Raw genomic sequence first — 25436 nt, 5'->3', positions numbered from 1 at the left:
CGATTGTGCAATCGATTTTCGATCGTAAAGTGGCAGCCCTAATGCTGCTCAAGAAACATTTCTTTATTATTATCAAATATTTTGAAAGCAGTTGTGCTACTTACTGTTTTTGTGGAAACTGTAATACTTTGAATAGAAAGCTCAAAAGAACAGCTTTTATTTACATGTACATTTATTCATTTAGCTGACGCTTTTATCCAAAGCGACTTACAATTGCTATATTTCAGAGATCGCACGCCCCTGGAGCAACTAGGGGTTAAGTGTCTTGCTCAGGGACACATTGGTGTCTCACAGTGGATTCAAACCCGGGTCTCTCACACCAAAGGCATGTGTCTTATCCACTGCGCCATAACCACTCCTTGATATTTAAAATATATTTTTGTATAATAAATGCAAGTATTAATTTATTTAAAAAGAAATTGTACTGACCACAAACGTGCGTGTACTTCTACATCTATCTTTGTTAAAACTGGTTTGAGTATTAGACCATCAGAGTGAGGACAAAGAGAGTAAAGTGAGGACACTTTCTGAGACCCCTTTAAAGGCCTGTTTGACGGTCAAGACTTGCTTTTGGGGATAAGGTTATAACTAGGTTAAACCTTTAACCTAATTATAACCTTATCTGAAAAACCAGGGGAAAAGGTTTAGGGTAAGGGTTTTGGTTTAAGCACTTAGTTGTGATGGGTACGGTTAGGCTGGAAGCTAGCGATTGTATTGTGTCAACGAATATCCTCACAAAGATAGATGTACAAGAATGTGTGTTTTAGTGATGTAAACAAATCAGTGCATTGCTGCGCTATAATTGATTGATCGAATTGAATCACAGTTTGAACTCATTTTGTAGAAGTGAATGTTAGCAACTCTAAAAAAATTTTTTTCTATAGGAGTTTAAATGTGAGATGCTGTTAAAATTACTGCTGTTCCTTATTGTACCCAAGAATAGAACACCACTTCGCTTAGACTCCATTCTGCTCATAGACAGTGCTCCAGCGTACTTTTTGGCACAACACCGGTCCGCGCGGACTATGATTGACAGCTCGCTCACGAGCGAGGGCGGGTCTGTGTTGAAACGCTGCTGTCAATCAACAATCGTGGGAGGGGCGTCCGACCGTGTGACGTCACACGGTCGAACGGCTCAATTTGAGGCAGGGGAAAACATAAGGAGATTAAAACAAAATCACTGAATGGATTTTTATCTTTATATGATGGTTGTGTACAGGCACTGCCAACACACATTTCAGTACAATCAACTTGTAAAAGTACATGTACCATTATATGACCCCTTTAAAACAGCTTTGTCTTAATGCTGTCATAAACCCTGATCATGAAACTAGCCGAATGACAGTCCTTAGGTAGTGTTATGAGCACATTAACATGCTCTATACTATAATGCTGTTGAATGCTTGAATCTGATTGCTTGACGAACGTTTGGCTAAAGTAGTTCCAGGCAGGTCTTAACCATATTACAGTTCCATATCACTTCGCCAAATGATTTCAGTAATTTCAAATGTCCTTACAGCATACAACAGCAAAATAACCAAAAAACACAGTGACACTCACCAAGCAAATTATTTATTTTCTCTTTTTTTGGCACAAAATTGCGTTTAATTCCGCAAAGCACATAGTATTAGCCTGGCATACCAGACCTACATCAAGATGTTAGGTCTGGGAACTCTCCATTGGCATGCCTCATTCCGAGGGGCGGGATAAACGGTTGTCTTTCAGCGCTACAACCAACCAGAGCAACGAAGAAGCTGACGTAGTCAAAGCCATTCTTTGTTCTTGTTTCAAAGAAAAGTTTAACTTCAAATCCTCCAGCGTCGCGGCCAAAGCCGAATCGAAAGACCGCTGTTCTCCAGCACCAGCAGCCATTCTTTGTTTTCAAGTAGCAGTGAACCGTCGCAACTCTGTCGTCATTATGTTAAGCCCGCCCGCGACTCTATACATGATCTGATTGGCCTGACCAGTATTTGTTTTTTTTCCAGCTCGAAAGTCAATGGAGAGTTGCTAGACTACACTGGCTGCAAAACAATTTTTGCTGCCTGCTAGGGCGTGTCTAGATTTCTAGGCTAACATAGTGCCTTTCTCCCGCTCAAATGCACACATACACTACGGACACACATTCGCACAGAAGCATTTTATCAGCGCTGCTCTGATGATTTTAAAATAGTTTAACAACTTAAAAGCTATACAAATTTCTCACTAGCGAGGTAATAATGGCCCTTTTCTTGGAGCAGATAAACTTACAGTTTCGCTATTAGTAGAGACACTGCTGTTGAACAACACTGTTGAGAGACGCACAGACTCAGGTAATTCACATAGGCTAAATCTTTCTTTCTCTCTCTCTCTCTCTCTCTCTCTCTCTCTCTATCAGTGGCTGAATCCTCCGTTACTAGCTCTAAAATGATGTTTTGTAATTATGCATAAGAAGATGCATAAGAAATTAGTCATACACAAGAGCATTTTTGAGGACAAAAACCTGACAAATGTCTTAAAATAAATCATCTGAACAATGTTTTGACGTGTGGTAACCATAGTATAAGCAGAATAATTGACTCCGGGCCATTGAATTATTAGAAAAATAATGCACACCCGAGGTACATTACCACCTTGGGTGTGCATTATTTATTTTAATAATTCAACGGCCCGGAGACAATTATTCCTTACATAAAATAATTACGATATTCCCAGTGTTGCTTTATTTTACATTGGTTACCAAACCACTGTGAGTATTTTGCTGTGTGAACAAGCAGGAACCAGGGCGGTGAATGGAAAGCCCTGTAGGCACAGTAGTCTTCAGGGTTAGGGAGGAGAGAGAGGAGATGAGACAGACTGCGTTTCCCAGGAGGCTGTGCTATCTGTAGCAGTCAGTCAGACAGTGAGAATGGGTCATTCAGTTTATTCAGACACATGCTGACAAAGCCAAAAACATACACACTCACACACTAACATAAAATCGCTGTTCAAACAAACCCGCTCTGTTTCATACATTTCCCTAGTCGCACACCAACAAGCCTTGCAGTGTTAGGTTAAGCTCTGGCCTTAAATAGGAAAAAAAAAATTCTGTCAGTCTCAAATCCAATATGGCTACCATAGATGAGGATTGGGCCTCAATTTGCAGAGCCACAATGGCTATGTGCTGATGAGGAGGTATCTCAAATGAGATTCACAGTTGTCTTTTACCCATTTCTTCAGAGAAGGCTATACAATAGCAGAGTCCAGCAAGAGACATGCCATTCACTCTTATGATTATAGATAGGGTTCAGGCAACAATGGGCTGCAGACACAGATTTGAGGTGTCAGAGAGAGTGAAAAGGTCTTCATATATCTTCTTTCAAACACTGAAAATTACTCAAAAGACTGTGAAGAATGGGAGTGAGAGAAATCAGTCTGGCTGCTATTGATTTGTAGTTGAGTTCCCAGACATGTAGAGATGTATAATTTATGGCACTGTCTTGAGAATGCTGTGTGAAAACTTGATTTTGAGCTTCAGTTTTGGTTAACAACATGACCAGTGGAGATTAAGAAACAATAAACTCTATGTAGAAGGCATGATTTTAATAAACAAACTAGAAATAGTTTGACTCTTTAAGATATTAAGCGGCATAACTGTTTTCAACATTGATACTAAGACATTTTTCTTGAGCACCAAATCAGCATATTAGAAAGATTTCTGAAGGATCATATGACTCTGAAGACTGGATTAATGGCTGCTGAAAAAATAAATAAATGACATAATAAGAAGAAATGACATTGTTAAAGATATTATATTGGAAAACTATTATTTTAAATAGCAAATATTTCACTATTACTGTTATTTTCTTTATCAAATAGCCTTGGTATCAAATAGACTTCACAGACCCCCAAACTTTTTTTTAAGATTTTGTATGCTGGGATGAAATTGATAATTGATCAATTTTGTATGAAACTGTGTCACTCTATTGTGTTTTAACTGTTGGAACACTATTAACTAGTGATGAAATGGATTGCATAACTCACGGTTGCGTTTGGTGAACTAATGAAATATGTCATCTGGGTATTGCTGACTTGTTTTATACAAACGCAGTTGCTGCCATTTTGCAACGATTGTTTAGTACACGGAAATGAATTATAAGATAACAAACGGGTACGATTTTAAAACAAATCAGTTTCATCTCAAATCAGTGTCTCTTATCTCCATAATTATTTATGTGGAGAAATGCCGTGTAATAAGTGGTAAGACTGTTTCGTCTCCCTTAAATGTCTATATAGTTCGAACTTGCCGCTTGCTAGCAACTGCTTTCTTCGTGGAAGCTTTGCGTTTAAAGACCTAAACTATGTCAACTCGAGTTTAATATTTTGTGTCTAATTATTTACTTATGTGGCAAGAAGCCGTGTTATAAGCGGGATAATGTACATCCAGCCGGTTGTTATTGCAGAATTACCCCCTTCAGAGTGACGCAAGACTTGAATACCCTGTCGGGGTTTATTCTGTGATCCGGCTGGATGTACATTATCTCTTACTTTAAAGCTGTGTTTTGTTGTTTGATTAAAGGGTAACTAAACACTAAAACAAATTTTTTTAGTTAATGATCTATAAGAATGGAGCCTTCATAAATGCTGTTCATTGATTCCAGGAAATTTTTTGACATTTGGGTTTAAAGTGTTTTAATTCTACAATATATGGTTTAAAAACGTCTGAGTGCTGCCCTCTTCAGGTTGAACGGTGGCTACTGCAGTTGAATTTTCCTATTGGAGGTTGCGGTGGTTCGTGACGCTGCGGTTGTTTGTGACGTAGGCAGGTTCCATACACTTTTCCAGCATTTTTCAAATATTGCCAGTGGGTGGAGTCAGGCTCTGACCAGGGGTTTAGTTACCCTTTAACAATGACAGACAGAAGTAGGTATTTAAAGGCTGCCGTCACTTTAAGACCTAATGCACGGATTAGGGGTGCTCAGCTGATACTCTATATCGGTATTGCTCCGATATCGGATATTGGCCAGACGAGACCATCCAAATCCGATATTGTGCGTATGTTATTGTTATACAACACAAAAGGCACAAAAACATTATAAAGCACCATAATGTTTTCGTGCACTATATTCCAAGTTTTCTGAAGCCATTCCATGCAGTTTAATGTCAGGTACAGATTTAAGTCGTTAAATTCAAGTTCACCTTAGTGCTTCCCTCCGCTGCGGCTGTCAGTCATTCTCTATTTGGCACTCAAACAGCGCGCTGCGCTCGGTTACGAGTCAACACCATGAAACTCTCTCCAAGATGATTCAATGTTCCTTTTATTATACTGTAGATCTGTAGATTAAGCTCTATTGTTCTATTTTGCATAAAAGGACTTTATCTTGCTGGAGTTTCACGTTACTTTCTCCCGGGTGTCTGATAGATCACAACACTAAGTAGAGAGGGATATAATTGTTCTTCACGTGCATAGTAACTGAAATTTAAAACTGTTAAAAGGCTCAAATTAATTAATTAATCAATTTCAAGCGCATCATTCTGTGCACGGGATGCTCATAAGCGTTTCGTGCCGCTCTGAATCGGAGCCTTTCATATTACAATACTGTTCAAAATGGCAGTTTTTTGATAGCCTCAGTTGTTCTGTCCTATCTATCATATGTTGCTGATTCAATTAAAAAATTTAAATAAATGTCTTTTAATTATATATAGTACATATTTTGTCCGTATATTCTTTGACAAAGTTAGGAAAATAATGTTTAAGTCAAGCTTGATGTTTTTCACAAAAGAATAATCACAGTCTCTTCCCCCCAGTGAGGCATACAGATACAGTTGATTATGTAATTCGGCACTGTTTTTTTAATTATTATTTTAGTATTGGATCGGTACTCGGAATCGGCCAATACTGAATCCCAGGTATCGGAATCGGAGGCAAAAAAGGCGGATCGTGCCACCCCTAGCATGGATATATAATCATTATAATGAATACTTGACATAATTTTGTATGTATGTATCTATTCAAGCATAAGGAGATACGAAAGAGGAATCAATTTGGTGATCGCGTGCTACTGTATCTGAAGCTCAGCTCCTTGGCGTGCGCGATTCGGGTGTGTTTGGCTGTGCACACAGATAACAGCGCATGAGTACCGAATTGAGTAGTACCTCTTCTTGCACCTGAATGGCTTAAAATCACTTAAATGTGTAAATTAGCAAGACAACACATGTGCAAATGATAAACTGTCACTCTATGATTGAAATTAATCCGTAAATCACATGCGTACCGAACCGCAGTGCCTGGTCCGTATCGATCATGGGTCAACTATGATCCATTAAATCCCTACTATTAACCAATCAGCATCCAGGACCTAAATTGCTTTTTAACATTAGTTCTTATTTCATCCTTAAACATCTCTCTTTGTTGCCTCTTCTTGTAGGTCGGCAGACGTGTCCACCAGAGAAGTTTGACTGTGGTGGCTTAACAAGCAAGTGTGTGTCTTTGTCATGGCGCTGTGATGGTGAAAGGGACTGTGAAAATGGAGCAGATGAGGAGCAGTGTGCTGCAGGTAAGTCCTGGGAGGGAGAGAGAAAGGAGGAGAAAATTGCTAAAAATAGCTCCTGTCTGGATAATGCATAGTCAGACTTCAGTGTGGTATGTGTGTGAACTTAATGGAGTGGAGTGTTGGTAGTGATGTGTGAGTGAAGTACAGAAGCTAACAGATGTTTGATGTTATCGTAGGTGACGGTCTTTTCATTATGTCCTATGTGTAGGATAGATATTACAGAATGCTATAAATCTGGATCTTAAAAAAGGAGCCCCAGTTTTTAGTTTCAGACCCCCAACAGTTAGTTCTTGCATTGATAGATTATCACAGTGGGTGGGAGTGAGTATTATTGTGTTGTGGCTATAAATATAATAGCAATTCTGCTTACAAACACACTTTCTCTCTCTTCTACACACACACAATAATCTGGCTGCCAAATACTGGTATTTCAATTTAATATTATATTATAATAAACAAATATTGATTTTGCTTTGCTCTTTGCCATGCAACCTATACAAGCATTGATTCTCCAACTACCTCTTTTATGGAGAGATTATGTATAATACATTTGGCCTTTTAAGGTCCGTCAGGATCTTTATTATTATAACAAACTACTGATGTACATCTGAAAGGGTCAAAGATAAAAGTTAACTCAGCATTTTAACACTGTTTCCACTGTGATAAATCCACTGCAGAGGAGCTGTGAATTTGCTTGCTTGTTTTTAGTGTGGCTAAATGTTTCGTGCACCGCATACTAAATCACCTGTTGTTGATTATTACTATTAGTGTAATATTTTCTATATTACTGTTTTTGCTAATTCATGAAGTGTACACACAGACATACTTTTTTGATTGTTTGCACACTGTTTTTTAGTAAATTATGGAGAAACTTTTGAGTGAGGTGTTTTTAATGACAAATGTATTATAAATGTTTTTAATGCCCCTTTTTTTTTAAATTTTTATATGGAAGTATTTAATATCCATCAAAGTCAGATAGGACAGAGTGATCAGTTTTGATTTGAAATTAAGCTTTTAGTTGGACTCATTTAACAATGCTAAACATTTTAAATTATATGAATGTTAATAAATACAATTAAATCAATTTATTAATTGCAACTGAATTTTCCATAATTCTAAAGAGAATATTCTTGAAGATTTTGCATCTCTAAATTAGTTAGTCATTAGAAGCTGTCCATATGTTGTTTTATTGTCAGTTCAAATGTAAAAATTGCATGTGTGCCACTTCAACCGATAGTGGATTTTACCGATAATAGTTTCGCTAGGTTGGAACGCACTGGCCGATAACTGATTAATCAACCAACATTAATCAATCAATAGTTTTTTTTAAATGGATAGTGATCAAAAACAAACATAACAAATAAAATAGTGCTGAACTTTATTGCAAAAATCGGAAAACTGTACTGAACCATAAAAATGTACTGTACTTTTAAGTATAAAAAATGAATATATTATATATACCTTGATCATTCATGTTAGTTCATAGTGCATTAACTAATGTTTCTTTAAAATGTAAAAATGTATTGGTAAATGTGGAAATTAACAATGAACAATACCTTATGTTATAAATGGACTTACATTTTTTGGATTTAAATTGTATATAAATCCAAACAGGCATGCTTAAAGATGGCCATCTTAAAATGTCTACACCAAAGCCATAGCATTGAAATTAGACAAATATGTATATTATATGTATACCTTTTCACACTTTTTTGCACTTGATGGTTATCTAATCAAAATAACAAAATATATTACAGTGACGATAAAAAAAGAACTGAAATATCATCCTCGACGGCAAATATACTGCTGTTCTCCACTAATGCATCATCTAGTTAACAAAGTAATTACTTTATAATTATATAAAAACACGTACGGTAGTGTACTGTATACATACCGTTTCATTGTCTTTAAATCCACATCTGAAGTGTCCCACTCTATGATGTGCGTAGTCTCGCATGTCAAAACAAACTCCACGAGGTGTCAGTGATAGCTTTTATTTCTTACTGTATAATGACAGCACACCCCTCTCAGCCGCCACATTGGCAAAACCGGTCAATCGGTCGACCCCTACACTTCACAATTTAAAACCTAAATATACTGATGAGGTTACACTGGTTGATCATAAATTGTGTTTCTGCATTGACCATTATCCTTTAATTTAATGTCTTGTCTACAAAATACATATTTCACAATTTAATCACCTTGTTGTGTTCATAATATGTAATTATCGCACCCTATATCCAACCTGGACGCGTGTGCTTATCTTAAGCTCCAAACACAGCCGTGCAAAGTCTCTTGTCTTTGTGTCACTATAGGCTTACGCTTTCTCTTATACTTAATCATGTAATAATGAATTACAGGACACTTCTTTCAACTCTAGCTCGATCTATTATGGTTTTTCATTTTCTAACCATTAGCACTATGATAAGCACCATGACAGCGTTTGTTTATCTCTGTGGATTTATAGCTGTGATTTGCGTGTCGCACGGTCCTGTGCTGAACTGGAAAATAAGAGCAATAACATCACTGTAATATTTCACTGCGCTGCTGATTGTAATTGATTTCCTGCTTGATGTCAGGTCCTGAAACTTCTATTTTTTTATTATAGAATAACCTGCAGGACTGTTCCTTTTGATTTATAATTGAAGGTATTAAGACACGGTCTATGAATACATATTACTCTTAATGCTGTACAGCCCATAACTTCTAAAGAATCATGTTCCCACAAAAATCTCATTTCAAATCCTTTTCAAATCAGTCACTTCCACATGAACCAGAAGCTCATCAGTCAGGTGTGGCAGAACAGGGATGATTGTAGCACTTTTGGGGTATTGCTCATTTATTATGAAACATGTTTAGCCTAAACCGTGGCAATTTTGCATCACCGGTCTTTAAAATTATGTATTTAATTTATTGTAAATGCACAGACTACCATTTTTTTTATTATTATCATCACAGCTGAAAACTTTTGTTCTGCTTAATATTTTTGTGAAAAAACAATTATTTACAATAACTCTACATTACACTGTCCCTCGTTTACAAAACAAAATGCTCTGAATAAACATAATCCTCTATCCAGCTATCCAGGATGCCATTAAAATTAACCATCCACTTGTTTCCGACGCTGAGATGCTTCTGAAGCCCGTACAGAGACGCATCAAAGGGTTAAAATGAATCGCGTTTCAGGGGTGGAGGGGGGACAAATTCAAAACTGAGGGGGCAATGCACCCTCGTGACGCCCTACCCTGTGTAGACTGCGTCAGTTATTATAATGGGTTCTATTAGTAAAGTTAGGCTGAATGCCAGTGGGCGGGGCCTATGATGCAATGATGAATTATTATTATTATGTAATAAGATGTGTTCTTAACTTCACTTAACAACAAAAACAACAACACAACAGCAAAAATAGTCAGCAAGTAGCAAAACACTAACAACATTATTTATTCATGCTGCAGTTGCATGCTGGGAGGTCAAAAATCACGAGCATTGCTCAAGAGTTTGTTTAGAAAAAATTCTTAGGTTAGTTGGAATAACATTTGGAGTAGCATTGGTGATGTTTTGTAGATTCAAAGTTCTTCACAATTCTTAGTACCCTGTTTGGCTGGATAAAATGTAATACCCTTTGCAGGGCATTATACTATAATACATAATGCTAAAAAACATAATACTGTTTTAGTGCTTTAATTTGCTGAAAGGGTCAGCAGTGCCCTTTTAGAAGCTTTACCAGACTCCACACATATATGTAAAGCCGGCTGCATCCACAAAGCCCTTTACCGTGTGTAAAAGGTTAGAAGATTTACATTAAACATATCTTGTGGAGTCACAAACATGAATAATATACCTCCTAACATCATATTTCCATTTCTGTAATAGAAAGGTGGTATTTGCCCTCAAACTCAGCTGTCCTTTTGCTCTCTACTCTCTCTTTCCCCTCTATTACCTTAATCTCCAGATACACTGGAAAGTAAGCTTTTAAGTATAAATTATTATCTGTAACCTGCATTAAAAATGCACAATCACAGTACGCTTTGCTCTTGTGGAAGCCCTATGAAGAAAGTTTGAAAGGTTTTAATTTCTGAAACTGTGTTTAGGCAGAGAAGGACCCCTGCTGAGGCAGAGCTGTGACGTTTAGCTCATTATGTGGGTGGAGTACAATGACACAAGGGGAAAAAATCCCTCAAAGTCTCAAACGTGTGAAGATAAAATGCTAGTTGCTAGTATTCTTAATAATGAATGTCCATGTTTGTGTTCATAAGGTACAGCACCATATAAACATAAACATGTACTTTTTTTTAACTTAATTCATATTTTATATATGCTTGAATTCAAAAATCTCCAGACGACTTGTTTTGCTTTGGCAAACTAACAACATGATTGTAGAATGGACATTTACGCATGTATGGATTTCTGTCAATCCATTAGTAAAAATGTACTGATTATTTGACTGAAATAACTTAAGCTAAAAACGAGTCAAATATACAGTTCTATGCTAGTATGAATTTATGTGCTACTAACCAGCTCAAAAAAAATTCTGAGTATCTTTCAGCAATTTCATGTCACAGACCAGTTTATCTTAAAGGGATTGTTTACCCAAAAATGAAAATACTTCATTTATACCTTATTTCGTTCCAAATCTGTATGGCTTTCTTCCGTGGAACACAAAATAAGATATTTTGAAGATTGTAACCAAACAGTTTGGATAAATGTTGACTTCCTTTGGCATGGCCAAAATAATAAAAATAAAAAACACTGAGACACTTCCCAAAATATCTTTTATGTTCTACAAAAAATGTTTTGGAACAACATTAGGGTAAATATCTTCCTGCAATTTTATGTTTAGGTGTACTATGTCTTTAATATCTTCTTCATAACAAGAATGATATCTATAACGATAACTATATTAGCATCCAAACCAACGGATGCTAAAATTCAGTTTATTATAATTATGTCGTCTGCCACTTTGAATGCTTGATCTTTAGTCAGGTGGATTTTGATTGTCTGTCAATGTTTTTGTTGTTCATAATCAAAAAAAAAGTTTGAAAGTGATTCTACCAGTTCGTGATTCGGGGTCATTAACATTGTAGCTGTGTTGTGCAATTTGCTATTCATAGAGTTAGAACGAATATTAAAACTTTATAGTTATTGTTATAGTTATCGTCCTTGGTGTGAATGGGCCTTAATGCTCTCACTGAACTGCTATGTTTTAGGTTCTCTTACGAGAGGTTCTCTCGTATTGCGTAAGTTTAGCTTACGCTCGGGAAAGATTAATTTTCTCGAGATATTGAAGCCAAAAAATTATCCTTAATTTTGTATTCATTGTCAACGCAGTGCAGCAGCTAGCAGACCTAGAGCAGGCCATCTCGCGTGCTCATTGGCTGCCCTGCGGGCAGCTGCTGCAGCCTACCAGTGAGCCCGGCGTGACGTCACGCCCAATGTAGGGCGCCCGCACCTACATAGCGTCACAGCCAGCCGGAATGGGCGTGGCTTAGCGTATAAATGTAGGGGCTGTAGGCTGACTTCCCTGATTTTTCCCTGACCGCCACTTGATCTGCGCTCTCTGCCTGGGCCTGGAACATGGAACCTGGAACAGCTCTGTGAAGCGCTTCCGCTGTCGACCCTGCGGGCTCGACTCGAAGCCTTCAACACTGTAGCAGTCACTCCGCCCTCTGTGGGACCGCGCAGGAAGAAGCGCCATTCCCTGAGACAGCCGGAACCTGTGGCCACAGCGACGCGCTCGCCGGAGAACCTCCCTCGAGCCTCCCTCGAGCCTCCCTCGAGCCTCGCTTTCGCCTTCCCTGCCCCTCCTCACCGGCGCGCAGCTGCCGCTCACGAGCCTCACTGCCGTTGCATCTGAGGATGAGGCCGAGGGACACGCCACGAGAGACTGCTGCTCCATCCTGGCATCAGACAGTGAGGAATGGTCGCTTCACTCCGCCTCCTCGTCGATCCAGGAATCCACCCGTACCTGCGCTTGAGCTGATGCGGAACTGATTCGCCTGCGTCAGTTGACCATCTCGGGCTCGAGTGGTCGCTGCCGAAGGAACCCGCGCCGAACAGGCTCGAGGGCTGTTTTCTTCAAAGTCGCCGCCGTGCAGCTTCAGCAAGCAGGCCCGCTCCATTCATGCCGGAACTTCACTCGGAGCTGACGAAGTCATGGAATGCACCATTCTCCTCGAGACATCAGTCCCAGGCCTCCGCTTCGCTCTCCCAAGTAGACGGCGACGCCGAGAAAGGGTACACGGCTATTCCCCCTGTGGAAGAGGCGGTCGCAGCGCACCTTTGCCCGCCCTCCGCGAGATGGCGGTCATGGTCAGTCCCGTCAAAAGCCTGCAGAGCCACGTCCGCCTTGGTCGGCCGCGCATATGCCGCCTCCGGCCAGGCCGCGTCTGCTCTTCACTCCATGGCTGTGCTACAGATCCTGCAAGCTGACCTCCTCCGTGAATGGGATGAGAAGGGCCGGGATCCAGCTGCAGTTACAGACCTGAGAAGTGCGACGGATCTCTCTCTCCGCGCCACTAAAACCGCAGCTCAAGCCATTGGAGGAGCCATGGCCGCGTTGACTGTAATAGAGAGGCACCTCTGGTTGACGCTCGTGGATATGAGGGAAACTGAGCGAGCCACCTTCCTGAACGCGCCGCTCTCCCCCACTGGTCTCTTCGGCCCAGCAGTGAACGGGATCGTTGACCGTTTTTCTGAGGTACAGAAGACCACGCAGGCCTTGAACCTCTTCCTGCCACGACGCTCCAACTCCGCTACAGGCCGCTCTCGCGAGAGACAAAGCCAGCCTCCTGTGCGAGCCAGTGTCCAGCACAGCCTCAGCCTTCGCAGTGACGTCAGGGCGGCCGCCCTTGGTCGCGCTCAGACAGCCATCACAGAACGCCGCCCCCCAGCGGGCCTCGGCAGAAGATCACGCTGAAGTCTGAGCACGCGAAGCCCTCCTAACAAAGACAGAGAAAAGACGCGCATGTCCCGCTGCGGCCGGACCGCCGTCAAAGTTTATTTCTCTGTCAGTCCCCTTCAAACAGGCTACTGCAGTGGTTAATTTAGCAGCCAACGAGCCGGTTTGTTCACCCTCTCGCCTGCACACAAATGCCGTTTTCACGGAGACCCAGAGAAACCTCAAAAAGAGTATAATGTCTGGTCCGGCTCACGCCGTCGGTGTTTTAAGTGTAGTGAAAGTGCCCACGCCCCAGTGTTCACCCCTACACGCAAGCACTTTGAATCTCGTGTCACTCACAGAGCCACACTCTCATAAAGCACAGAAAAGCCGCTCGAGTGTTGAATGTAAGAAATGTGTCCACAGGTCTGTGCCCACTATCTGCCTGCTCTGTTACACGATCAAAAAAGCAGGTTATGAATGTAAGTCTCGTGCCCACCAGAGATTGTTCACGCTTGCTAACACAAACCTCCCCCCGGGCTCCGCCCGTGCGTTTAAGTGTTATCACAAAACGCAGGGCATTAATAAGACGCTCCCCATCCATTATGATCGGGGCGTCAAATACACTTTTAAGTCTCGTGCCTGCGCACACGCTATATGCTTTCCCTCCGGTCTCTCTGTTACCACAGGTGATCAAGAGAATCAGGGAAACGCGCCACTCGGCGCTCCTCATAGCCCCGCGTTGGGAGAATCAGATTTGGTTCCCGGAACAAGCACGGCTGTCACTTACAGCTCCGTGGCCGATTCCGGTGTGGGCAGATCTTCTCTCTCAGGCTCGCGGCGTGATCTGGCATCCCCATCCAGAGCGCTGGTCTCTGCACGCATGGTTGATCAACGGGTACTCGTTGCCCTGCCAGAAGGAGTGATGAACACGATCACGCACTCTAGAGCTCCTTCCACGAGAAGGCTCTACGCGTCTAAATTGTCGGTGTTCTCCGGATGGTGCACCGACAGAGGTCTGGACCCATGAACATGCGGGGTGGCGCATCTGCTCACCTTCCTACAAGAGCTGTTGGATAAGGGGAGGTCCCCATCCACGCTCAAAGTATACATGGCGGCCGTGTCAGCGTTCGGAGAATCGACGCACGGCCAGTCACTTGGAAGACATGAGTTGGTCATCCGCTTCCTTAGAGGAGCTAGAAGGATGAACCCGCCGCGCCCCCCGTCGGTTCCTATGTGGGATCTTTCATTGGTCCTCGAGGCCCTGAAAGCCTTTCAATTTGAACCACTAGACTCCGTGGGGTTGAAATATCTATCACTGAAAACCGTCTTTCTGACTCCACTGTCGTCAGTAAAACGTGTGGGGGACCTGCATGCGCTGTCTGTCAGCGCGTCGTGCCTTGAGTTCGGGCCGAATGACTCTAAAGTCATCCTCAGACCTAGACATGGCTATGTTCCTAAAGTGATGGGCACTCCATTCAGAGCGCAAGTTATTTCGCTGTCAGCTCTGCCAGCATCTGCCAGCGAAAGTGAGGTGAATCTCCTCTGCCCTGTCAGGGCGCTGGGATTTTACAATACACGCTCCGCCTCCTTCAGGCGTTCAGAACAGCTTTTTGTTTCATTTGATGGGCACACCAAGGGTCTCGCCTCCTCGAAACAGAGCCTGTCCAGATGGATAGTGGACGCTATAGCAGCTGCTTACGCGTCAAAAGGTCTGCAATGCCCTCTGGGCATCAGGGCTCATTCCACGAGAGGCGTGGCCTCGGCGTGGGCGTGGTCCAGTGGGATTTCTATCCATGACATATGTGTAGCGGCGGGCTGGAGCTCTCCGTCTACCTTTGTCAGGTTTTATAACCTAGAAATTCCTGCCTTGCAGGCTAAAGTTTTGTCAGTTTGAAGGAGAGGTGTATTCTGCCCAGATCTTCCTGCTCAGATCACTCTCACGTGACTCAGCTCTCCTGGTTGAGCTGCACTAGTAGGGTATGTGCCATGTGCCTATACAGACCGGCGTGCTGCTCTGTATTCCCTATGTGTGCTTATTTACAAGTGATGGCCCGCGTGGCTGGCCACCTTATTTATTCCACTTATGGGGTTCCCCTGAAAGTTCGGGGTCTCATGGGGGATGCTTGGCGCGCACGGCGTTGACAGTGTTCCCGTAGCGTAAGCTAAACTTACACAATACGAGAGAACCTCTCGTAAGAGAACGATACTCGGTTACTAAACGTAACCTCGGTTCTCTCTAGAGAGGGAACGAGTATTGCGTAACCGGCCATTCTCGCGCCACAAGCGACTTCGCTTCAGTCGACTAAAAAACAGGGAAGTCAGCCTACAGCCCCTAGTTTTATACGCTAAGCCACGCCCACTCCGGCGGGCTGTGACGCTATGAAGGCGCGGGCGCCCTTCATTGGGCGTGACGTCACGCCGGGCTCACTGGTAGGCTGCAGCAGTTGCCCGCAGGGCAGCCAATGAGCAAGCGAGATGGCCTGCTCTAGGTCTGCTAGCTGCTGCACTCGTTGACAATGAATACAAAATTAAGGATAATTTTTTGGCTTCAATATCTCAAGAAGATGAATCTTTCCCGTAGCGTAAGCTAAACTTACCTTATACTCGTTCCCTCTCTAGAGAGAACCGATGTTACGTTTAGTAACCAAGTATCGTTATCACTAAAGCACAGGGCACGCATGTTTTCACACCAGATTGTCCCTCTCCACCATAGTTGTTCCCACAAGAACTACAGTATGGCGGAGAGGGACAATCTGGTGTGAAAACATGCGTCAATTAATTCAAATCACATCCCTCTGTTTCATTTGTTAGCACTGCACAAGGACAAGAGAGGCAGATATCTCAAATGAGCTGTCAATTTCCAAAAGTTCCACTAAATGTTTAGTTCGGTCTTGTAGTATACCAAGTGAAGGGTCACAGGATGTGATTGTCACTCTTGTGAATAGCTGTGTGTGGACAGAACAAGATTAAGCTCTCAAACAGAAGAGTGACAACCATATTTATCTGCAGTGTGTACTTGAGAATTAAAAATCTATGACTACCTGTCACTGCAAATGCGTGAACACGTCTTTAAGGGTTATCTTTTTTTCTCTCTTTTGTAAGAATAAAGAATTTTATTGGTGCCTCTCAGCTCCTTTAATATCTATTAAATGCTAGAGTGTTTGTGTTTTATGATGTAATATAATTTTTTATAATTATCACCGTTAGATTTGTGTCATGCTGTGGGTGATATTACCCTTGAGAACTCATGACTCTCTCTTTATCATTCTGTGTTCCCCACCTCTGCCTCTCATTGTACATCCATAGAGATTAATGTACCGCACAGACACCCACTTGATTCCTGCAGAGTGCAGACCCATCAGAAACTAATTAGGAGAGATACTAAAACATGTTAAAGCAATAAAAAAGAGATTACAAAATGACATTTGTGAAACTCATGAGTATGTAGACTTCTGAATTGGAAACTTAACTGTTTTACTTACTAGAATTAATGCCTTTTTTCTAAATCGATTTTACACGTTTCTCCAAACTAAGGTCAATGGTCTCCAAACAATTAACACAGCCATCCAAACAGACTCTTAGTTTAGAGGGAAAAAAAATAATAATACATTTTTGCATTTTCTTCACAAGTTTCTTTATCTGTCTGGCCAGATAATTTCATTCTCTCCATGTTTTCTCAAGCTTTGGATTTAACGCAAAAACAAACAGATTTACTGTAAATGTTGAATCCACACCTGGAACGCACTTGACTCAATATCTCTGCCTGCCCTTTATTGCTTGGAGAAGAGTTACATTGTCAAAGCGTGCAGTCGAACACTTCCCATCTACAGGAACAAATGCAGAATTGAATGCAGAAATGGATTTCTATTCCCTCTCTTCTTCCTCTACCCGGTCCAAACCTCTTCTTTGTCTTCTTCCTCTTTTCACCAGGGTCCACATTATTTGTTTGCTCTGAATATTTACACATGACCCCTTTTATGCATAGTGAAGTCACGATAGTTGTGTGGGAAATTTGATAAATTGCTGTGTTCATCACTAATGTTAATTAGATATACATTTTATTCAGTTTGACGTTATGGCACTATGATTAGTTAGAAAGATGTATGATCTGTTGTAAAAGCAAGAACTTTAAATCAGTGTATTTGGAGAAATGTGTGTGTATTAAGTTAAACTTTGTGAGTTGTATCTTGAAAACAATATGTATGATATCTGAATACCATCAAGAAAAAATCTACATTACATTTAGGAAAATTATTTAAGTCATGCATTTAATATAAAAAAACATGTAAAATCAATTTTACATTGAGAAAAACTTGCGACCAGGTGAAGCAACTCAAAGTATGTTCAGATACTCTAATTTTGGGGTCAGTTTTTTTTTAAAGAAAGTAATACTTCAACAACAGTCAGCAACAACAAATTAAATTGATCAAAGGTAAGAGTAAGTCATTTCCATTGTTGTTAAAACATCTATTTCAAATAAATAAAGTGTTTTTAAAAAAAGTTATTTAAATTTTGCTTGATATATGCTTAACATTTATAATAAAAAAAAATTCTTGAGGGTTAAATCAACTTATTAGGGATCATGTGACATAGAAGAAGGGCACTAATGCTTTCTATGTGTATTTAAATATTATATAATTATTTTACATGGATTGTATTTCTTAACTATAATGTTTTGTATGTAATTTTATTTTATGATTTTATACCTGTGATTATTTTTAAGGCTGCCTTTTTTACACCTGGCTGGGAGACTATAGATGAAAATTAGCACTGTCTTGCTAACTCGGTAACATTAACATTGTGTTAATGTTGATTGATGTACACTGTCCCCTTCCAAATAAAAAATAAAGAAAAATAAAATAAAGACTAGAGTAATGGATGCTGAAAATTCAGCTTTGCCATCACAGAAAATATTACATTTTAAAATAATAGAAAACCATAGAAAACAGATATTTTAAATTGTAATATTATGTGACTGTTTTACTGGACAAACCCCAAACTTTTGAACAGCAGTGAACACTGGAACAACGACTCACTATTTGACCTACATTTAACATTTATAACTGATTCGCCCATGAAAATCAAAGATGAATGTGAAGTTGCATATGCAACTCACTCAGGGTCTGGGGAAGGTCATGTTTGCTGCATGCATAGCCGCCAGCACTGAAACGTAAGCATGTTTACTATGACTGCTACCTCGGTCACACACCAGAGCCTATTCAATGAATTAAGATCCCATGGAAATTCAGTGAAGCACTGAGGTGTGTAATGTCGATCATTGCCTTGAGGACTATGAGAACAGATAAAAGAACCAAGGGGAGCTAGTGACACCCAGTAGATCTTAATGTGGGTGGTTTTGAAGTGCATAGATACAGATAGAAATACTGAGATGGAAGAAAGAAAAGATACAGTAGAAAATTGAACCAGTCTCATAGTTTGTGGAGAAAGAGGTTATGTGTGGGAGTATATTGTATGCATAGTTGTTTGAGTTTCTGTGAATGTGTTATCTTTCCTGTTCTTGGTAAGGATACAAGCAAACAGTCTTCTCTGTGTCATCTTTAATATATAAAACAATGTGGGTGTAATAAACTGATTCTCTCTGTACCAAAACCTATTGAGCTGCCTTGCTCTCCAAGCCTACGTTGGCAGCATCCTAAAAGGAACCTAACAAGGGACTCATTTGGGATCTTCTATGTGTATATATAGCCTCTCTCTCTCTCTCTCTCTCTCTCTCTCTCTCTCTCTCTCTCTCTCTCTCTCTCTCTCGAACATCCATCAAACATTTGAATGATAGTGCAAGAAGTTTCTTATGTTCACCAACACTGCATTTATCTGATTGTTTCCATATTTTAAAGTGCAAATTTAATCATGTGATCTAAAAGCTGAATTTTCAGCATCATTCTAATATGCTGATTTGCTGCTCAAGAAACATTTATTATTATCAATGTTGAAAACAGTTATGCCCAAAAAAATATATATATATTATTATCATTATTAATATATTTATTATATATTTTTTCCAGGCATATTTGATTAATAGATTAAGGAAGCCCCTGAACCGCAATGTAAAAAAAAAAAAAGAAATCTACAATTACGAGAATAAAGTCATATCATTTCGAGATTAAAGTAAAAATATTTCGACTTTATTCTCAGAATTTTAGAATAATTTTTGAATATATATTTTTTTTACGTTGCGGTTCAGGGCTAAAGAACATAATTTATTTGAAATATAAAAATTTTATAACTATGCAAAATACGTCAATGTAACTTTTGATCAATTTGATGCATCCTTGCTCAATTGTATTATTATTTTTGTTTTATCTTACTGACCTTAAACATTTGAACTGTAGTGTAAATATTGATGAAATAATCTATTTCACGAAGAATTTAACTATTTTATTTAAAATTTACATTGCATTTATAATGTATTATGTTATTGTTATATATTATCATTATTTTGTATATTTAAATATATAATTTTGTCTGGCATCTTGGATGATTTTTCTCAGAAGCTTGTTGCAGTGCATTTTGGTGTTGCCTTGTCCATTAAGGATGTCTATGTAGGCAGCTCACTAGGATTGCAAAGGTGCTTCTGTCTTTCTCGCCTTCTTTTTTTCACTTTTCACCCAGAGAAGGCTTTAGCACTTGTTTGGGTGCTGTGAAAATTCTCATCACTGAAAAACACAACTTACAACACTCTGCTGCTGCTGTACCACTGAGGAGGACTTGACCGTAATAATGAAGTATTACAGCTGAAGCATTTCCTCAAGGGAGATTCAGAGGGGCTAGATCCGACGCAACCAGAAAATCTATTAATCTGATTATATCTGTATCTTCATGATTATTACCAACAGCTAATGTAATTACAGCAAATAATAAATCTGTTTTCATGCATCCATGTACAATTATAATTACAGCACTGGCCGAAAGTCTAATCCCACACCATGTTTTAGATATCTATTTGTAATGTTGTTTTTGGTGTTCACTTTATTTACTGGGTGACATCGAAGATCATGAATTCTGAAGTTTGCTGTCTGATACTGTTAGTCACTTGATGGAAGCATACAGGAATTGACCATGATTCCCAGTGAAATGAATGGATCATTTGATTTTTGATAATGCCAGAATGAATGTTTGGTTCATAAGCGTTGATCATTATCATCACAATCCGATGGGTTACTTTTTATTCCTTTTTTTGTGTGCACAGTTCTCTATACAGGAAAGCCTTTGCCCTTTAAGACTTTATGTGGGTGGGAATATTGGTTGTACTCAGCACACAGTTGCATAGGCCAAGGTGTTTGCACCTGTGTAATTCCAGACATTATGCTGAACCCCTTCTATCCCCTGACAATAGCCTGATATTTCTCTTTCTGCACTGCCATTTGGTAAGCCACCCAGAGGTAATGCCCCCCTATCACTGGTCAACATATAGCCGCACTTCAGCAGGTGTGAAAATCTCTTTCCTTTCACCGTAAACCGCTGAAGGCTTGGTGCAAAGAGGTTTGTCCAGAGTGCTCTGCTCTAAATGAATTTGTTGCACGGGGGGGGATCAATCATTTCCTAACTGTATAATAGCAGTTTAGAACATTTCAGCTGCTCTCTGTCATTTCTGCACTGTAAAAATTAACTTGTACTTGTTACCTTGAGGAGCTATTTCTCTTATGAGTCACATTGGGTTATCTAACACATAAAATGACCTTCATTGGTGTCAAGTTTGAGTCTTATTAATTCATTTCTTTGAGTTGGATAAAACTAGTTAATTTAGATGCTGATACATTATGGTTAACCTTTAAAGTAAGTTAAAAGTCCTATGGAATTAAAATAGTAGTTTTTTTTTTGGTGGGGCTTTTAGATCATGCGTGTTATTTTATATGGTAATATGCACCGAAATGTTGACTAAATTTACTTTTAGCAGGTCGTGGGCATTTAAAATAGAAGATGCTCTTTGCTAGACTAAGTATAAATAGCAAATAAAAGAGTATTTTCAATAGTGTAAGTAGTAGTTAAATGCTATTTGCACTACAAATAAATAGTATAAGATGATATTTATACTTAGTGCAAATAGTGGCTGTTACCATTTGCACCTCAGTGTATTTTTGTACATTTTAAAACTGTTTGCAAAAATAACATATTCAGTGTATATTTATTAAAATCATAAATGCTGCCTTTTTTGGTCCTCACTTGTTCCTATCCCTAAAGCCCACACCTCCCCCGAACCCTAACTATATTGAACCTGCTGATTAGTAAACGTGTCCTTGAGGTTCTTGGAGTGGTTTTAAGTGTGGAAACACAATGAGCTCCACACGTCACGGACGATGTGAAACCCGAAACCCCACCCGATCAACACGAGGACATTAAACTATGCATTAATTCCCCCTATTAAATACCCATTAGACATTTCCACTTTTCATATTTTATATATATATATATATATATATATATGTATACAGTATGTTTCAATGAAACAGTAGCTCACTGCCAGAGTTCTATTACTGGTTTATTTTCCTCACACAAGAAGAGTCATATGCCAGAGTTGCCAAACAAAACTTCGTATTCCTTCTAAACGCATGGCTGACTAATGAACCAAACTGACAGCTGACAGAATGACTGGCCTTAACTAATTCCCTGTCCTATTCAATTTCTCCTTTTTGCGAGTATATCCTCTTTTCTTTACACTGTGCCCACAGGCGCTGTTGTCAGCACTGGGAAAAGCATCCAAAGCATCACAGTATTTAGCTGTCTCAGTGTGTTTGTGGCATCTCTTCCCTTCAGCTTAGTGCATCATGGTTACAATCTCTCTCTCCCGGTGGAGGGTAGTCTTTCTCTGATACGGGATACTGTAATATCATGGGCTGAGGGAGGACAGTGGTGAACGCACCATTAACTCTGTGCTGACTTAGTGCCTCGAGCCATTTGCTTAGCGTAGCATGAGCCTCAATGCTAAAGATGCCCCCGGAGGCTTGTTCTCATATATAGGGGTGGCCATTTAAATTCATTCATTCATTCAAACCTTTATTTAACCAGGATAAAAACTGAGATTACTAATCTCTTTTACAAGAGTGTCCTGGCAAGTGGCAGCAACGCTCGTACAAATAATTACAGAAACACTTACAGAAACATACAAAGACACACTTTCACTCTTCATATTCAAACAACAATATCATCATAAAAAACCTAAGTCCTAAACCAATTTAATTTAAGTACAGTGACACACAGACTGCCTTTCTGCAAGATCCTTTAAAAAGCCTTTAAAAGAATATAATGAAATCAACTCCTTCAACTGTAGCTCTTTCTGTATCTTATTCCATGCAAATGGTGCTGCAAAATTAAAAGCCTTTAAAAGCCAAATAGAAATATCTTTGGTGTAACTGTTGTGTTAAAAGTGTTCTAGCCTTCTTAAGCATTGCTTTAAAAGGTGAAGTGTGTGCTGTGTTTTATATATATATATGAAGTTCAGATGCAAAAGCCTCTAAGTGCCATCTGAAATTTTCTTTTAGAACGCAAATTTTTATCAAGCTCGTTAAGTTCAGTAATTTCACTTAAATGGCAATGAAAATTACCTATTAATTGTCATTTAAGTGAAATAACTGAATTTAAATATACAAGTTTGATAAGAATTATCATTCTAGAAGAAAATTTCAGATGGCATTTAGAGGCTTTTGCATCTGAACTCTTCATATATATATATATATATATATATATATATATATATATATATATAAATATATATATATATAAATATTTCTCCTATTCCAGTTTAATGTGCAGAGACAAATATACAGTAAGTTAGGAGCATTCTTGAGGCACATTTACTAATTTTCAGTGAAATTCTGAGATATAGAACAATGGCACGTATGATATTGCTTTTATACAACAGTTCAATAAATAAGTTAATATTTAGTAAGTTAGATATATTGCCAGTTGTCCATTTTTTATTCTTCCAATGAAAATAATTCCAAATAAATATACAACCGAATCAACCATCCTGGTTTCTCTGGTATTTTGGTTGGCACCTCTGAGCAACACACAGTAGTGAATCAGAATAAATCAAATGTTTATTGATTGAATTGATGATTCAGTGACTCACTCATAAAGAGTTACTTTTTTTCCCTCCTGATTTATGAAGTGTTTTGAACAGATAGTTTGGGTGGATGACTCCATAAATAACTCAAAGATAGTCATCTCCTAGGGCATTTACATTACCTATAGAAAGAGTCATTTAAAAATCATGAAATGGGCTACTTTTGAAAGTTGGAATATCCTGCAGTGTGGTGTGCATCCACAGCTATTTACTGTAAAAGGAAATGTTCTAACTATTTTCTAATTGTATGTAATTGTTATTATACAATAGTTAGTTCCGATCAAATACTCCATGTCTCTCAATTAACACAGGGACAGAAAAGCTGTATGTATTTCACATTCACTTCTCCTATATTTATTTCAGCTCTCTGTTGTTTGCCTGTGTGTGGTTCAAGGTCACAGAGATCTGGCTAATGGAAAGCCCTATCTACTACCTGTCTGTTGTTGGCCTGGGGAATGTGTATTTGACGTTGTCAGTGAAATTCAATTGACCTGCTTTGAGCTTTTCGTTTTCCCTCTTTTAAAATCTATTCACTATTGTGCATGACCTCTAAAGGAGATAGCATCAAAATCCACACAACAGACATATATCAGCAGCCTTTGAATGACGAAGTCAGTCTGGCTCAGAGCTGTGCGTGTTTATGATCTACAATATACTGTTTTCTGTAGCTTTTGGAAATGTGGAAATCCATTTAATCTAAAATTGTTCTTAAAGAAATAGATTGATTTGTTTGTCTGTGTATTTCTATAGGCCTACTGAAATTTCAAGCATTTGTTTGGCACAAGAGTCATTAATTAGTAAACACTTTTGCCAACAACTTAGCATTGAAATTTCTATAAGAGTACCTTTCTAACTGTTATAATATGTTTACAAACGTATACATTTTGTTTTTTTAACATTTTCTGACAAAAAATATTTAGTGGTCCTTGCCCATAAAAAAGCTAAAGATGCTAACATGCTAAATAGTTTCCTGGACTATGCGGGTGCTTTTAGCACAGTTTTAGGATGTTCTTGTTAATTGTTAGGGCATTGCAAGATGGTTGCTAGGGTATTGTGGTTGGTTGCTGTTTTCATGCCACCCCCCCCCCCCCCCCCTTCCCATCCCACCAAAAAAACAACCCTATTCTGATCCCTACAAATGGCTCAGATCCCCCCATCAATTTAATACTTAGCAAGCACCGCTAATGAATGTTTAGCGTAGGTTTAGTTGTTATGTGAATTTATACATTCAGTTGGAATCTTCTACAGGTGTATAGAGCCGAATGACTTGATTTTCATTCCAGCCAGCATGTGACAGTACTGTCTAAGATCACTGGTGTATGAAAAAGCTGTCCATGTTTGTTCTGCTGCTCTTTGAGAAGATGTTGTTTTAGGCTGATGTCTACATCACAGGCCGAGCCCCTTTTCATTTTCACTGCTGGCCTTCTTCTCCCTCAAGAGAAGAGCAGGGTCAGCCAATCCAATCTCCCACTGCTTAGAGCAAACACAACCTTCCATCCCATGCTCTGTACACACAAGATCACACTAAATCACTCTCCTTACTTTTAACAACATGCTACGTTTGTTGTCTGCCTTAACCTTGACGGTAGAGAATTATTGTAGCTGATAGTAGTATAGATATCTACATGTTTCACTCCTGTGTCAAATTTGTCAGAAGATTGTCATTCCAGAAGATGTTTATCCACCCTTTCTCCTCAGCTATTCGATAGTCATTGAAGAGACCTTTGAGTGGTTGACAGCAGATGCAGGGCTTGCTTTGCTAATGGACATTGTTGATTAGTTTTTTTTTAGCCAATTGGATGCTTGTTGGCTAATCAGCTTTGCAAAACCACAATTAGTAACATATCTCATAGAGCATTATTGTAATTGGCTTCAAAAGCAACTAGCGTAGGTGGTGAAATACGAATCAACTGAAGTGCAATGAACAACAAGAATGACCTTTCCGTGAGCAGCACAAATAACATTG

General features: G+C 39.4%; 1 protein-coding gene across 6 annotated transcripts in view; it reads left to right on the top strand.

Moving 5' to 3' along the window:
• The window catches only part of lrp8 (low density lipoprotein receptor-related protein 8, apolipoprotein e receptor), a 183729-nt gene that overhangs the window by 107755 nt on the left and 50538 nt on the right, over positions 1 to 25436 (top strand). For all 6 annotated transcript variants that reach the window (XM_077198550.1, XM_077198549.1, XM_077198551.1 and 3 more), the window contains exon 4: positions 6384 to 6512. In XM_077198550.1, the coding sequence (XP_077054665.1) occupies positions 6384 to 6512 (129 nt within the window). The remainder of the gene's footprint in view (positions 1 to 6383; positions 6513 to 25436) is intronic.

This window comes from Siphateles boraxobius, unplaced genomic scaffold (genome assembly GCF_051911475.1).
Source record: "Siphateles boraxobius isolate OS27281-9 unplaced genomic scaffold, OSU_SipBor_1 41, whole genome shotgun sequence".
Lineage (NCBI taxonomy): Eukaryota > Metazoa > Chordata > Actinopteri > Cypriniformes > Leuciscidae > Siphateles > Siphateles boraxobius.
The sequence above is the reverse complement of the archived record's forward strand: the minus strand, read 5'-3'. Positions and strand labels throughout refer to the sequence as shown.